General features: G+C 42.6%; 1 protein-coding gene across 1 annotated transcript in view; it reads right to left on the reverse strand.

Moving 5' to 3' along the window:
- Positions 1–3,300: 3,300 nt before the first annotated feature.
- The window catches only part of LOC149281821 (carboxyl-terminal PDZ ligand of neuronal nitric oxide synthase protein-like), a 45,103-nt gene continuing 31,942 nt past the window's right edge, over positions 3,301–16,461 (reverse strand). Inside the window, exons 3-11 of the mRNA XM_089498977.1 lie at positions 12,206–12,298; positions 10,398–10,456; positions 9,487–9,595; positions 8,433–8,574; positions 7,851–8,014; positions 6,091–6,252; positions 5,009–5,174; positions 4,434–4,770; positions 3,301–3,853 (exon numbers count right to left, since the gene is read on the reverse strand). Coding sequence (XP_089355103.1) covers positions 3,301–3,853; positions 4,434–4,770; positions 5,009–5,174; positions 6,091–6,252; positions 7,851–8,014; positions 8,433–8,574; positions 9,487–9,595; positions 10,398–10,456; positions 12,206–12,298 — 1,785 coding nt within the window. The remainder of the gene's footprint in view (positions 3,854–4,433; positions 4,771–5,008; positions 5,175–6,090; positions 6,253–7,850; positions 8,015–8,432; positions 8,575–9,486; positions 9,596–10,397; positions 10,457–12,205; positions 12,299–16,461) is intronic.

A 16,461-nucleotide genomic window follows, 5' to 3' on the forward strand; every position in this document is an offset into this window, starting at 1 on the left:
AGTCATCCAAAAAGGGGCCGTTTCTGAGCCTGAATTTAGTCGACTGGTCTTGTTTTCCCCCAGCCCACCGTAACAAACTGGATACTGTTTCTGATCTATGCTTTGTTCGTTACTACTCAAAACTTAGAACTCATTTCCGTTCGTATGAAGCACATTTCACAGACCGGAGAAATGACATTTATCTTCTGAAAAATGCAATATACATATAAAAAGGTCAAGCGCTAATATAGAAATGTATCAAAACACGCGTAGACGGGAAGGGTGTTTGTACAATGATGAGGATCGGCTGGGTTTAGTGGAATTAACATTTGATAAATTAACTCTGGAAGGGTAGGAGCGGTCGAGACCGAATGAAAACGTTCCTTAAGTAAATTCTGCTAGAGACGTCCAGGCAATTAGTGGGTCGCAGGTCTTCACCATAGACAAAAAATAGGTCATGTCTCTTAAATGGTGCCAAGGACTTGTAAGAACCGGGATAGGGGTTTGGAAGAAGAGCCGACTCACCTGGATTTCCCACTAGTCACGGAGCAAGGTGGCCATGTAGGTCAACAAGGCATACGTTCAGCACCCATATATTACATAGGCTCAGCACTCGTATAGGTTCTTGGCCACGTCGCTGCTGCCCATGGGTTCAAAGACTGAAAGGTCAGTTTATCCGTTGGCCAAGAGGATCCCTTGACTTGTGTCGAGACCCAACGACACATCCAATGAGCCTCAGAGCCTGTTTAATTTCATGGAGTCCCCAAAAGCGTAATATTCCGGAATCTCGGTTGGGAAATGGTTTGGCTTCAATTTTTTTATGTAACTTTTTTTTTTTGTGAAAAAACTACTTCTCGAAGTAGCAGAATTTACACAAAACCGTTCCGATCACCTCTTTATACCATTTTGGAACATGGGATTGGTTTGGATCTTGGAGACCCTCTACTTACCCGGACACAGGTCATCTGCCCGACAGAATGATTTAAAATGTTACCTAAAACAAACCACATCCACCCAGAAATAAGAAGTTAGAACATTTTATTGAATTCTTTGTTTTAAGACACTGTGCAATATGATGAGATCATTCTAATTATATATATATATATATCAGTAGCAGACGACTACTTTCTAACAATCTTATATAAATTGACATTTTCTGTACAGGAAGTAAATTTACAGAGGGTGCGGAGCGGCGAAGCTGGGTATATCCTATTGCTGACATGCCACGCCCCCTTTAGAGTTTGTCGACCAATCAGAGACAGGAAGGAGTATGGACTGTACCAAGTAAAGGACGAGCCCCCCCCTCAATTCAGCGCTCTCGGCTTTAGTGTTATCGGTACGGACTCCATACCATGACACCTATTAAAGGACGCGTTAAAGCAACACGCGTGTGGTAACAGAACACGGCTCCTGCAGCACGAGGCACTAAAATACGTCAAAAAGTAGTGAAAATTATTACAGCAGTGGCAGTCGGACCTCAAGATAAACTTATTGCCATTAGTATCACGTCGGTAAAACCCACTTCACCCAAACCATGGGTGGGGGTGTCACAGAGCCCCCTAAAAAATGGGTGAAAAGCTAAATTTTCTGTAATGTATGTTAATGCTTATTATTCCTTCAATTTTTCTTGCCTTGTCCTTCTTCATCCATCGATCATGTTTTCGGCTCTAGTCTATACCCTCCCAGGTCATTCTATCGCCTATTAAAGGTAAGACGGACAAGCACTTAAGAGGGTATAGCTGCGTAAGCATGGAAAATGATCAGAAGAAGAAAAAATACCCAAAAAGAACATGGCATTTATTCTACAGGGGGACAAAAATAACAATTCTCAACCTTCGTTAACCCTATCTCTTCCTACACCATTTACCCGAAACCTTTTAACAACATCCTCTACAAATCCACCTTGTAGTAATCCCTATCTCAAGCCTTCTTAAAACAAATTCCGTACATTTTCCAACCTAACAACTTGCCAGTTTCCTTCATGCTTTTAGGCTACAAAAATAATTTCTATCCCCCGTAACCGTGGCCCTTACCGCGTCCATTTTACCCTCACATTACATCTCCATTGCCGTTCCAGACTCGCGCCGTAGTCCAAAGTCGAACCCGAGAGCGGCGGTGAAGGTGATTTGTGACAATGAGGCAAAAGATCCTGAGCCGGCGGCCGGTTCACAAAGCTAAAGCGAACCTTCCAAGAAAATCTTTTGATCTTTGCGCATGCAAACAACGCAGAGAACAAAGGGAGCATGTAGTGGCCCTCTGCCATGTTTCGTGACAGGTGCAGGATAAAGACACAAGTGCCGGCACTCGATGCGCTTTCTGCTTTCATGTCGGGTAAACAGCACTTTACGTTGTAAATCCCGTTTTTTTGGACAAACAATGGGAATACACTTCTTAAAATCCGATCTCCATACTTCACAATGAAACGCAGCCGAGCGGAGTCCAGACCAGGACCCCGCGTCCCCTCCAATAATAAAATCTAAAAATATATTGTGATGACGTCACAGATTTTGGGTCTAAATGTGGATAATTGGCGTAAAGAAGCACAATGTATACCCGCGTGATAAAAAAGACCATGTCCGCTTACTGCGTTACATTTCATCGTATCTTCCTCCATCACGCTGATTTAATTTCTTTTTTGGGGGGAAGCCATGCCAAAAAAAAAATATTCAAATATTGTTTTGGGTGGGAAGGGTAATATAGATTTTTTTTAAAGAAACTCTTGAAAAATAAACTATTTTTATTCCTATATAAAATATTTCACTCTCTCTAGATAGCTACCAAATAATCCGTCATAAAGTCTCTTTCGGGTGCCTTCTAAAATATAAAATTACATTTTGGCGAAAGCTAAATTGGCACTTTTATGAATATATTGCTATCCAAATCTAGATTTCTAAAAAAAAAAAAATAATATATATATATATGGTGAATTAACGCAACATTTTATACATTTTATTATTTCTTTATACTCTAGAACTTGACGGTTATCTAAACCGGTCTAGGCCACGATTAGCTACCCGGTTGGTGATGAACTACAAATCCCATAATCCCTTGCCTGCCGTAGATCACTTCTGTGTAAAAGAAAGTTAGTCGATGGGGTGCGAAATGCGAATGAATGTGACCTAAATCCGTAATTGAGTTTACCTGCTGGGAGCATAACTTATTGTGTCTGAACCATGGAATTGGTGACTTGCAAAGCCATTTTTCGGCTATTAGAATCCCAGCATGTTGTTCCCGATAAGAAACGGTCAGTAATTAACACCTTATCTTTGTTTCCGCCTCCGTCGGAAGATCCTGCTTGACGGGGTCTGGTCCTTCAGTCTCTCAGTTTCCGTTTTTAATTAAGCGCCACTGTTTGGCGACGCCAACGCGGTCGTCGGGATCGACGTCGGGGAAATCGTCTTCGGAGAAGCTGATGTGCAGGCAGGTGTCGTTCGCCGTGGAGAAGGGAAGGGTGCCCTCCACACCCAACTGCTTTACCCAACCGTTGCAGACTTGGGGCTCCGCCATGATCGTTGGGGTATCCTCCAAGTTGTCGTAGCTACTGGTGATGGAGCGGTAGGTTCCATTCTCCTCGACGGACTCTCGGTGGAAGGACAGGCCGGGAACTTCCTTGATGGGGGACAGTTCGGAGTTTTCAAAGCACGGAAAGTAGGAGTTTTTAAACGACGGACTGGTATCCTCGGACTCAAACTCAGAAGGCGTAATTGAACAGGAGGTTATGGTGGTGAAACTTGTAAGGTTCACGCTGGTTTGGGTGGCATGGGTGATGCTCTCTGATGACCGTGATTCGGTTAGCTGGCCAGACAAGGCTTTTGTTGACCTCTTCCTGGTGATGGGAGGTGGTGGGATCAGCTTCGGAAAAGAAGGCTGAAGCCTGAGATAGAAAGAAGGAGAACGTAAGAGGTACAGGTCTTTGGGGATCAGTTGTGACTCCCCAAAATAAAAGACTTGAACAGCAGAGACATCAGAACTCTTGGACTTTTTGGAAGGAACAACAGACAGAAGTTATGAGAAAAGACAGACCGTTCTCCTTCCAGCTCGCGTGACAACTTGACATTTAGGCATAAAGGCTGAGAATCTACTTCGGAGCCAGAACAAATAAATCCTGGATTTACATGTCTTTTATCACGGGCGCCATGAAAGGAACTTAAAAAGTAAAGGTGTAGCAGCCTGAGGAGAAGCTTCCAGAAGAAACGAATTCCTTAAACAGCAGCCTCGGGTTTTAAAAGCGTCTGGAAGCTTCTGAAAGCGGTCTGTTTACCAACTAACTAAACAAACTAATAAATATTCCACCAATGAAAAGCTCCAGAGAAATTTGATTATTTGGTAACTTTTTTTTTATAATAACTTGAGATAAAGATATTGAGAAATCCGACGTTTTCAACAAAATTCTCAAATTTTTTTTACAGCTTTTCTTTTTTTTTTTTAACAACCAATCCGAAACAAATTCTTACTTTGGGTCATCTGGTCTTGGATCTTCCTCGGTCGTGATGATCTCGGCTTTGTCTGCATGGACCTCGATGACCTCGGATCCTTCTACCCGCCTGCTGGCCATTTCCTTCCCATCCATCGTCGACGTCGGTTTGACCAGACCGCCTTTATCGAGGTTCAAGAGATTGAGGTAGGACTCCCCGATGTTGTTGCCGTTCATTGCGTGCGGGGAGGACGTTGTACCCTGAAGGTTCGATGGCGTTGAGGTGGACGGGAGGTTGATCTCCAAGCTGTACAAGTTCTTTAGGTTGAGCGACAAAGACTGGGCGATGGCTAACTTGTGTAAAGGCCTTTTATCGGCTGTGGGTAGAAACAGATTGCGTTATGAAGACCCCAAAGTCGCTTATCGGCGCTTGTTGACTGTTTATGAACACCTTAAGGGACCATGACCTGTCCCAAGTATCGAAGGAGACCTCATGGCTTACTTGCCAAAAAGTCTACAGCCAACAGCCTTGTAAAAACTCACAGACTTATCCCAACAGTGCTTTAATGATGTTCAAGCCACGTATTATGGAAGACGCGGACGCGGGGAACTGACCTGCCTGCTTTGGGTCAGTCTTGACCTCCATTTCTTTCAGCTGCTTGACCAACAGGGAGATATGCTGCAACAAGTCCCGGTTGGTCAGCAACAACTGACGGACTCGAGCCTGGGATTCGATCCGGGCCGCCTTCTCGGCAGCCAGCTGGTCCTTAAGCAACTGCACCTGTACATTAAAACAAAAAGACAAGTGGCTTTGGTGAATAGCGGCGACATAGTAGCGGTAGCCTTCCCATTCATTGTCACATCTGCTGCTCGTTTGAGTCAATATAGTATTGTTTTTTTTTTTCTAGTGTAAATGTGCCTCTTGGAAGGTTGCCACCCCCTACTCCTGGATTTTCTGCTAACAACCACTTGACATTATACAGAAGGACAGTGCTAAGTATGTGGACGTGTCTTTGTTTATACATCAATGCTTCTTCTCGTCATCCCTTAAACATGCGCCCTCCATGCACGATGGAAGGAGACGTAAGACAGATCTATCCTCTCCAACCCAAGACCACAAGGACTAGCAGTCCCGAAATACCCCATACACCTGCCCGAACAAACCCTCGTACCCAGCTACAGGCAGTAGATGTAAATGTAAAGTGTCTTGAAGACAAGACGACCCCGAACACTAAAGATTTCACATCAAATTCTTTGTGAGAGGTACGTCACCAGAACCGGAGTGTAGAATTACAGACTAATGGCTTTATTAAGGCTGTTTAACTTGGTGGCTGAGAGTAATGAGATTTGAGGACGGCGGATTATTCAATCATTTAATATCAGCTGTATAGACATCAGTAACATAGGATTTGAGCGCCACCGTGTGGCTGTTTGTGGGCATTACATTTCACAGTTCAGTTCAATAAATAAACCCATTTAAAGGTATTTACAGCTTAAAATGTGCTAAAAGTTAAACGATCTAAGATTTTATTTCAATGATGTGGATGACCAGAAAATGCCTACTATACCGGCCATTAAATATCGGTTTTCCATTATTTTTTCTATATTTATATATAAAAACACAATAAATATAAAATTATTGGAAAACCTGAAATGGTTAATTTAGTTATGATTTAAGCTGGGACGGGGCTGGTTACCTGTGCCACGGCCACCTGGGTCTGCTGCTGTTGCTGCAGGAGCTGGTGTTGAAGGAGCTGCAGGCGATGCTGGGAAGCCAGCGGGGTCAGGGCAGAGACGGAGCTGGTCGGGGTCCGGACGCTCGACGACACCGAGGAATAAGCCGAGCTGTTCTCGATATCCTAGAGAATAAACGGTAACGGTGCAGAATAATGGATTTATACCAACCCCCCCAACCAAAAAAATAGGATCTTATCGCCGTGCCATCGATTCAACTATTAGGTCACAATCGGTCTAAAGCCTGGTAACATTTAAACGCATTTGTTGGGAGAGAACTTTGCAGCACTGCCATAAAGCAGTAAGCACGGTGTGGTTTGTCAGTAGGTGGCGGCATCCGGATACCACATGACTACCTAAAATGGTGGGCTTCTAACACCGGCAGATTTAATAGCAGGGCGCAAAGCTTACTTAACCCCACTTCACGAGACATTGAAAACATGTATTTTTTAACCCGCATTAATGCATTGGCAGCATTAAAGATTATTATGTCACCATTACATCATTGTTGTCATGACATTTATTGTGCTGCAGGAATTTTTCCGGGTCTATAAGACAGTCTGAACAAAAAAGGGCTAGAATTCAATTACAGCTCTCCCTTTGTTTCTGAGTCATGCACCAGTTATAAAAAAGAATAATATCTGTATTCTGAAACATGTTTATCAATTGGAAAAAAGCATGTTTTTAATTCAAATAAAAACTCGTATTTTAAATGTTTGGTTTTTTCCCCAGCAGTAACGGAATTCACCACTAGGTGGCTCCACACATCAAGGAATAGTTTCCCGCGCCGGCACAAAATCGCGGCATGGAGGAAACCGCGAGAGTCTCCGAAATCAGACCTTCCAAAATTACCTCGAAAACCCCCAGCAGCTATACGTGGGGTAATACGCAGAACGACCATTATAGAGGCTTGTGAATCGGAAATTCCTAGTCCGGTACATTCCTGCTGGTGATGTTGACCCTTCTCAAAGTCCCTTTTACACTACCGTTCAAAAGTTTGGGGTCAACTAGAAATGTTGGGGGGTAGATTTTGTCCATTAAAATAACATGAAATGGATGAGAAATCCAGCGCAGACGGGGTTAATGTTGTAACTGATTATTGTAACTGGAAATGGCTGATTTTTAATGGAATCTCTTTATCACTCCCATCAATCCTGTGTTCCAACGGCCCTTTATCACTCCCATTAATCCTGTGTTCCAACAGCCCTTTATCACTCCCATCACTCCTGTGTTCCAATGGCCCTTTATCACTCCCATCACTCCTGTGTTCCAATGGCCCTTTATCACTCCCATCACTCCTGTGTTCCAATGGCACGTTGTGTTTGCTGATCCAAGTTTAAGTTTAAAAGGATAATTGTTGGTTAGAAACCCTTTTGCAATTATGTTACAGCCAGAAATGTCCTTGTTTTCCATGACCCCAAACTTTTGAACAGTAGTGTGCATATATTTGGGTCAAATGGATTTAATTTTATGCCATATTCTATGGTTAATTCCCCACGCTACGTGAAGGTTGAGTGTGTTTTAGGCCGTTTGAACTATACATTTGCTATCATGTATAGATCAAAAATTCTTCTAAAGCCTAATGGTGTGAGGTTAAGTAAAACAGAACACCACAAACATAAATCTCCCCACTTTCATCCAACCAGAAGGGTTCTCTACACCTCCTCTGGAGACCCAAGTTATCTTCAGCGGACCCTCAAACACTCCAGGTGCTGAGACTTACCGGAATGTTCTGGTCTCTTAGAACTTGTACACACTTGATAATTTCCAAGTCACACCCGGCAGGATCTTGATCGCAGCCCCCCATGTCGTGGAGGACGACGACCCTCTTGAGACTGCCGTTGGTCTCCTCGGGGTCTTCATTCTCTTCTCCTGTCAACTGTCGCTCTAACGAGGGAAGCCAAAGGAAAATAACGGAGGGGGATTTAGTAGAGAACCTCCACGCCTTGAATACCAATTAGTGCCCTGGCTTCGTTGGCATACGATTTGCATAAACTGGGAATTCATTTGGAGAGCATATCAAACATCTCCGAAAATATGAGGGGAACGTGCCAAGATATCGATACATTTGCACATTGCCACGGAACCCAAGCTGAAAAGCTATGACGTGAGCAATTACCCGAGGACAAAGCGTGTACAGTCCATCTGCATATGAATTTATGGATTACACGCTTGGCTGAGTTAATGACACCGGAATAAAAATGACTTTTCCGCATTTGTCGGTTGCCATTTTATTGCCCACATTGCCCAGATTATATATTTTTGGTAACGCCAGCTGAGCAGACGCACCTCTGGTTCTCCTCACCTTCCAAATGCTGTTCTTCCAGAGATTTGTCGCTGGCTCCATCCGCCTGCCCATCTGCATTTTGCTGCGCATGCTGCAGGCTCATTTTGTGGCACACTTCAAAAGCTTGACCGATGGTCCGCACGATCTGCATCGCTTGGCTCTGGGGTGGCAGCAGGGGGAGGAATACGAAAAATGCAATGTGTGTTGTTTAACCTCGTGGTACATAAAGGGTTACTGGTCAACTGTGGCCAGTCTCCCCCCCCTCCAAAAAAAAGGTACACAAATAGAAGGCTGTTTGTAACATAATGCGGGCTTTGAAGGCAAATGGTTAAATGGCGGCCATATTGGGATGAATTTATCAGAACAAAAAGAATGTAATAAGCTACTTTATAGCCACTAAAATCATTAAGTTTTAGAGTCTGTGCAATTTTATGCTTGAGAAATCTTTAACCCCTTAATGACAAAGCCTGTACATGTACGGGCTCAAAATGCATTGTTTTTAATGGGTTTAGGGACCGCCCATTGTCCTTAAGGGGTTAAAAGACTTCTTAAAAGGAATCCAAAAACTTGTCGGGCTGTAAATGGTGAATACTTATGAACGGAGCGGCTTAGCTGAAAATCAATCATATGGTGGCCGCTTATCCCGATGGAACCCGCCATTACTGGGCACTGACCGGTTTACAACAGCCCAATCTACAGAAGCCATTGTTGGATTTATAGGGGGGGCACACCACCTCTATAGCTACACATTGTACTCGTGCAAACGTACAGCTCAAGGGAGAAGAGTTCCTTTGTGTCATCAGCATTAGCACGTGTGTCGGTATGCTAATGAACAGCATGGAGAATATTAGCATACCAAGTTGCACCGTGATGTCACTAAGGGGATTGCATAAAGCATTTTAGAACCGTTTGCCTTCTCATTTATAGGTTAACCCTTAGATCATTAAAGAACCCTTAGATTGTTAAATAATTAATAAAAATAACTACAAAAGCCACCATTTCATTGGTGGATTGGCCCCAGGGGGGGGTCAGTTAAACAAGGCTCCTAAATTCCCAAGGATTCAACGCTTACCTTCTTCTTGGACTTAAAGACGTTGCACTTGAAGGTGTTGCTGGCGCCGTCTCGAGCGATGTAACTGAATATCTTTAGGTCTTGAGAGTCGTGGGAGACGTAAAATATCCTAACGGGACAGGAACACGGATATCGATTCGGAATAAATGGTAAATCAAAGGCAAATGGCGAGAGCGCTGTGAATATTCAACGCGACTTGGAACGGGGGAGTGGGAATTAAACATTCATTATCGCTCTTGGCCAAGGCGAGGAATCGAGAAACGAGAATGCAGAAAAATGGAATATTATATTATTCGGGGGTTTGTTCAAAATTACGCTGGCACCGAACACCAACGTAGCCTGCCAACGACGATACAAATGGCGGCCATACGCCAACATCTCCTTCCACATAATCACATTTCTGGATATGTTGTCACAATTTCTGCAGAACTGGAGATTTAGAAGGCAAGACACATTCATTTTTTTATAATATAATTTGAAGGAGGTTTTTTTTGGTCTTATTTTGTAACTGGAAACGTCGCATCCAGATTTTCTTCTATATCTCTATTTTTGAGGAGTTGTTTTTTTTTCATTTATTAATCACCCCGGAGCCTCCCTACCGAAAAAATAAATACTAAAAACACGCGCGTGAGATGAAATCCGTTCCTGATCTTATATCTTGAGCTATACTCTGGGAATACGGCCAAGACTAAGATGGAGGGTCCGCGATAAGATGGAGCGTCACCTTGAACCACGGAGAAGAAGACTACGCTGCCTCTAGAGACGGGGAACTTGGGAATAATCAAAGGGACAGTAAAGCGGGTACGCGTTAGACATGAGTTGCAACATGGCCGGCTGGTTGGTTGGGTTTTTCATGGTATAAACCCCACCGGTGGTCTTTTCATTGGTGACACAAATGGTAGCCCACCTACCTGTACACGGGGTCGTTCATCACCAACATCTTGCTTTCATCCCAGGTCCAGGTTTTTCTCTGGTGGCAGAATAGACAAAGCGGTAACAAGTTAGTGGTAACAGCTGAGGGTGAGTGAACTGCGAGTACGACGCTTATATACAGGGATGGCTCGAGGGTCAGAGGAGCCCAGAAATGAAGAGTCGATGATACACAACATTTGTGATGAGCCGTTGATACATTTAATAAAGTTACATTCCGAAAGGGCTTTGATCTTATCGATACTCGGAGACGGGCAGCCGAAGTCAGTCGGAGCCGGGTCTCCCGTACTTCAAAGGAACTCAATCAGTTCCATCGCAGATCTCATTCCAAGCCCCCGCGCCGAATCATTAAAAATGTGTCCAATATTACAAATTCCTGAGCGACACCACTTTAAGACGCGCTAAATCTCAAAGTACTTTGAGAGACGGCGGCAATGCCCTTCCCAGCCTGATCACAAAAAAGACAGATATTTATATATAAAAAAAAGATTTAAATAGCGCATCTTCCAGCAGCGACGGAATCTTTATCTAATTCATTAGGAAACGGGTGTCGTACGTTGTCGTACGTCGCTCCAAATGAAATGCTTTCCTTGCCTTTAATCTATTTTCCCATCACCTTCAAAGCTCTGAATGTATCTGTATCAAGCTTTGATCTTAAGGACATAGTCTTATTATTTTTTGCCCCCCACACCTGTAGGAAATATTGAGTAATATCTCATCTGGAACACCGTGTTCTTTTGCTCGGGGAATAGTACGATACACCTAATAAATCTTCCTCTAATTAAAAGAGAAATAAATAATAAAATGCTGGTTTTCCCCCTATAATGCTATCTAATTCTCGACTGTATTTTTTCCAATGACCCCTGTATATTTAAGTATATTATTTAAAAAATGCAATATTATTAATATTTTTATCAATAGAATATATAATATGTTTTAATATAATTTGTATTATATTTCAAATAAAAAAAATACAAAAATAATAAAAATAACAAAAAAATTAATATATATATATATATATATATATATATATATATATAAAAGTAACGATTGCAGGTGTCCCTATATATATATATCTTTCACATAAATCAGAAGTCTGTATGGAAGAAGTCATTATTTTACCCGCACATTAATCACCCGACATACATTATTCATTGTCGTTAATGATGTGCCGGCAGGAGTCAGATGTTAGGGACTCATCCGTCCACAACTGTTGCTGCTTTTAAGTGGAATTAAGCTCTCTGGGTTGCATTTAACCCTTAAAAGCCTGAAAAAGCATACGTGTTGATGTGGCATGATCCATCCCATCCCAGTAACATGTATAAAAGCCTTTTGTTTTAGTTACTCCATTGCCATAAACCAATCTGCGCTTTCACTGCAGGCATGGCTTGGATACCCAGAATCCCTTGCTGTAGGTAAACATGGCGTTACGCATGAATGTTATCATGGCTGTCAATCTTCAGTATTTGGCAACATTTAACCCATTGTTTTCTAATACAATCCAATTACAGGTTTTAACAAAAATCCTACATTTGTAGAAAGCCTAATTCTCTAATTCTAGAGCAGTTAAATGTTTTGTTGCCATAGCAGCAGAATATATTTCTGAAATGTATTTTTCATTACATTCATCTGGTGGGGAACAATTTGTACCCAATACAGAAAATGTAAAAAATTTTTACACACACGTAATCTGTATATTTAATGTCACGATGAGGCATTTAGCTGGGAATTTATTAATAATTAAAATATTACCCCTCCCCCCAAATTGCCATAGCAGGGTCTAACTTACCTTTTGTTTTTTTCTCATCACGACTTTCACGCCATCCACCGTGACACTGATGCTGACTTTCTTCTTTTTAATATTCTTTGCTTTAAACTCATACTGCGGGAGGATAAAAAGAGAGAAAAAAATGAAAATTAACAAGTTTCAAGAAATATACGTTCTTCCATAAATCAGGAGGCTCGGGGAACAAAAAAAACAATGCATTCTCGACTTGCGTAATGAAAAGCGGCAGGCCAATCTTGGGTGCGCCGCATGGAACTAATCCCCGGGCTGCGAGGGACTTTAATAATTTGGGAACCATTGGCGATCACCGGTTTCATGAAAAGGCCAGGACAGAACAGCAATTAAACCTCTCGGGAGGCGACGCTCTCAATCAATGTTACACGACGCAGCAAGACAATCTCCCCAACCTGCTGGAGGCTAATGCCTCTCAATGCTGAATATATATCTTACACACACACTCATACACACACACACACACACACACTCATAGACACACACTCATACATACACACACACACACACACACACTCATACACACTCATAGACACACACTCATACATACGCATACCCACTCATACATACACACAAACTCATACACTCATACATACACACACACACTCATACACTCATACATACACACACACACACACACACTCATACACACTCATAGACACACACTCATACATACGCATACCCACTCATACACATTCCCTCACACACACTCATACATACACACACCCACACCCACTCATACATACGCATACCCACTCATACATACACACAAACTCATACACTCATACACTCATACATACACACACACACTCATACACTCATACATACACACACTCATACATACACACACACACCCACCCACAACTCATACATACACACACTCATACATACAAACACACACTCATACATTCATACACAGACACACGCTCATACATACACACACACCCACACACACACTCATACACACACTCATACATACGCATACCCACTCATACATTCATACACACACACACACTCATACATACACATTCCCACACACACTCATATATACACATTCCCACACACACACTCATACATACACACACCCACACACACTCATACATACACATTCCCACACCCACACTCATACATACACACACCCACACTCATACATACACACACCCACACACACATACTTACACACACCTTCTCATACACACACACACACACTCATACATACACATTCCCATACACACACTCATACACACACACACCCACACACACACACTCATACATACACACACCCACACACACACTCATACATACACACACCCACATACACTAACTCATACATACACACACCCACACACACACTCATACATACACACAACCACACACACACACTCATACATACACACACTCATACATACAAACACACACTCATACATACACATTCCCACACACACTCATACATACACACACCCACACACACTCATACATACACATTCCCACACACACACTCATTCACACACTCACACATACACACACCCACACACACACACTCATACATACACACACCCACACACACACACTCATACATACACACAACCACACACACTCATACATACACACACCCACACTGTGTTAACTAAAGTATTTAATAATAAACTAGGAATGTTGGTTTATTTAATCCTCCGGCCAGGTTTCAATAAATAGGGAGAAACATCGCATTTGTTATTGGAAGTAACAGAACATCCCCTCATGCATCATTCAGAGGAGAACGCCGAAGATGAAAGCCCAACTATTATGCAGAAGTTTGACGTTCCCTTTGTGTCGGAGTCTCGAGAAGAAAAAAAAAGAAATACCGTGGAAAATAACGAACTGTGGAATCCTTCAAGAGACGGGGTCCCCGGGTGGGACGCTTTATTGGGACGTTTCTCCGCTTAATATTCATCCCTGTGAACTCGAAATCAAACTAATTTCATTTTACAAACACGCAGGGAGGGGAACAGTTGGTGGTCGTCTGCCAAGGTTAGAAACCAGCGAGAACGCGAATCTTTGTCTCGTTTCTTTAACTATTTCTAGTATTTCAAGCGAACCACGAAGTTCTTCAACAGAACGTCTTATGGAAAGAAAATTCAGTAATAACCCCCAGCGCTGTATACAGTAATATAACCCCCCAGCGCTGTATATAGTAATATAACCCCCCAGCGCTGTATACAGTAATATAACCCCCAGCGCTGTACACAGTAATATAACCCCCCAGCGCTGTATACAGTGATATATCCCCCAGCGCTGTATACAGTAATATAACCCCCAGCGCTGTATACAGTAATATAACCCCCCAGCGCTGTATACAGTAATATAACCCCCAGCGCTGTATACAGTAATATAACCCCCAGCGCTGTACACAGTAATATAACCCCCCAGCGCTGTATACAGTGATATATCCCCCAGCGCTGTATACAGTAATATAACCCCCAGCGCTGTATACAGTAATATAACCCCCCAGCGCTGTATACAGTAATATAACCCCCAGCGCTGTATACAGTAATACAACCCCCAGCACTGTATACAGTAATATAACCCCCAGCGCTGTATACAGTAATATAACCCCCAGAGCTGTATACAGTAATATAACCCCCAGCACTGTATACAGTAATATAACCCCCCAGCGCTGTATACAGTAATACAACCCCCAGCACTGTATACAGTAATATAACCCCCAGCGTTGTATGCAGTAATATAACCCCCAGCACTGTATACAGTAATATAACCCCCAGCGCTGTATACAGTAATATAACCCCCAGCACTGTATACAGTAATATAACCCCCAGCGCTGTATACAGTAATATAACCCCCCGCGCTGTATACAGTAATATAACCCCCAGCGCTGTATACAGTAATATAACCCCCCAGCGCTGTATACAGTAATATAACCCCCCAGCGCTGTATACAGTAATATAACCCCCAGCACTGTATACAGTAATATAACCCCCAGCGCTGTATACAGTAATATAACCCCCAGCGCTGTATACAGTAATATAACCCCCAGCGCTGTATACAGTAATATAACCCCCCCAGCGCTAAATACAGTAACGTTGGTCAGTGACAAAAACCTGGTTTTATTTTGTTTTGTTCCAATAAACCACCTTTATCATGCTGACCTGGAAGCCGACATTGTTGATGCTTTATGGTGATGCTAACGAAGTCCTTTCCTCCATAGACTTCCATTAGTCAGAAAGTCTGACTGGGTGATTTAAGACTGAGTCATTCTATTACTTCCCACAGGCAGTATGATAAGGAGTTGGGGTTTAGTAGATTGGCGCTCATATAACAAACGGCTAATATGCAGCTTCCTGAAAACATTATATTATGGGGCAAAAACTTGAACTTTCTAAAAATAAAAAAGCGCAATATATCTGAAAACTTTCTAATTTGATAGTAGTAATAAAAAAAACTTAGAGCAGCATAACACCTGTTGCTTTATTAATAGATTTCAGATTTCCCAAAATGGCTATTTCTTGTTGCAGAATTTCTTGAAGATATATCAATTTTTAACAACAAAAAAGATAGCATGACACTTTGTACTCTTGCCATTCTAAGACGTCTTCTTCGGAACATCCTAACATTGCTGTTGCTTTAGATTTTAAGTCCCTAACTTTCCCTGCAGCGTCCTCAAAAAACACGGAGCCAAGCATCGCGTAACTTCTAGTTCTGGAACGTCTTAGCTACACCGTGTCATGGAGATCCACAACTTTCATGTAGGAGACGTTAACAGCCCCGCGTTCCGAAAATCGACTGACTTTCATGCTTCCTTGAGCGTGCAAAAATAAAGCGCTACTAAACGCTGAGGGCAGATCTCCAACGTGAAGAGGTAGTTCACCTATTTATTGTGTGGAGCGGGTGGAGATCGTGGCCCGTGGCAAACTTCTGACCTAATTTTATGCACCATTAAATCTAGAATTCAGAAGGAGTCAACGGAGAAACAAGGAGGGGCGGGTGGGGGTAGTTGGTACCTAGAATGAAAATGGTAAAACCTGAGACTTCTGACCTTCTTTCAAATAAGTAAAGTATTGGAAAACTCCGACGATTGGAATTTCCTTGGCACGGTCCTCTACCGACATGACAACCACCTTTGAAGTGGAATATAGTCTTGATTGCATGGAAACTTTAGAGGAACCGGTCACCAGCTTGGTTCTTTTTAGACTCCTTTCAGTTTTTGCGGCTAAAAGCAGCCTGCGGGGTATTTTCAGAGGGTTCTTTTG

The sequence above is a fragment of the Sceloporus occidentalis genome, unplaced genomic scaffold (assembly GCF_023333645.1).
Source record: "Sceloporus occidentalis isolate IW3139 unplaced genomic scaffold, rSceOcc1.0.p SCAF_127, whole genome shotgun sequence".
Taxonomy (NCBI): Eukaryota; Metazoa; Chordata; class Lepidosauria; order Squamata; family Phrynosomatidae; genus Sceloporus; species Sceloporus occidentalis.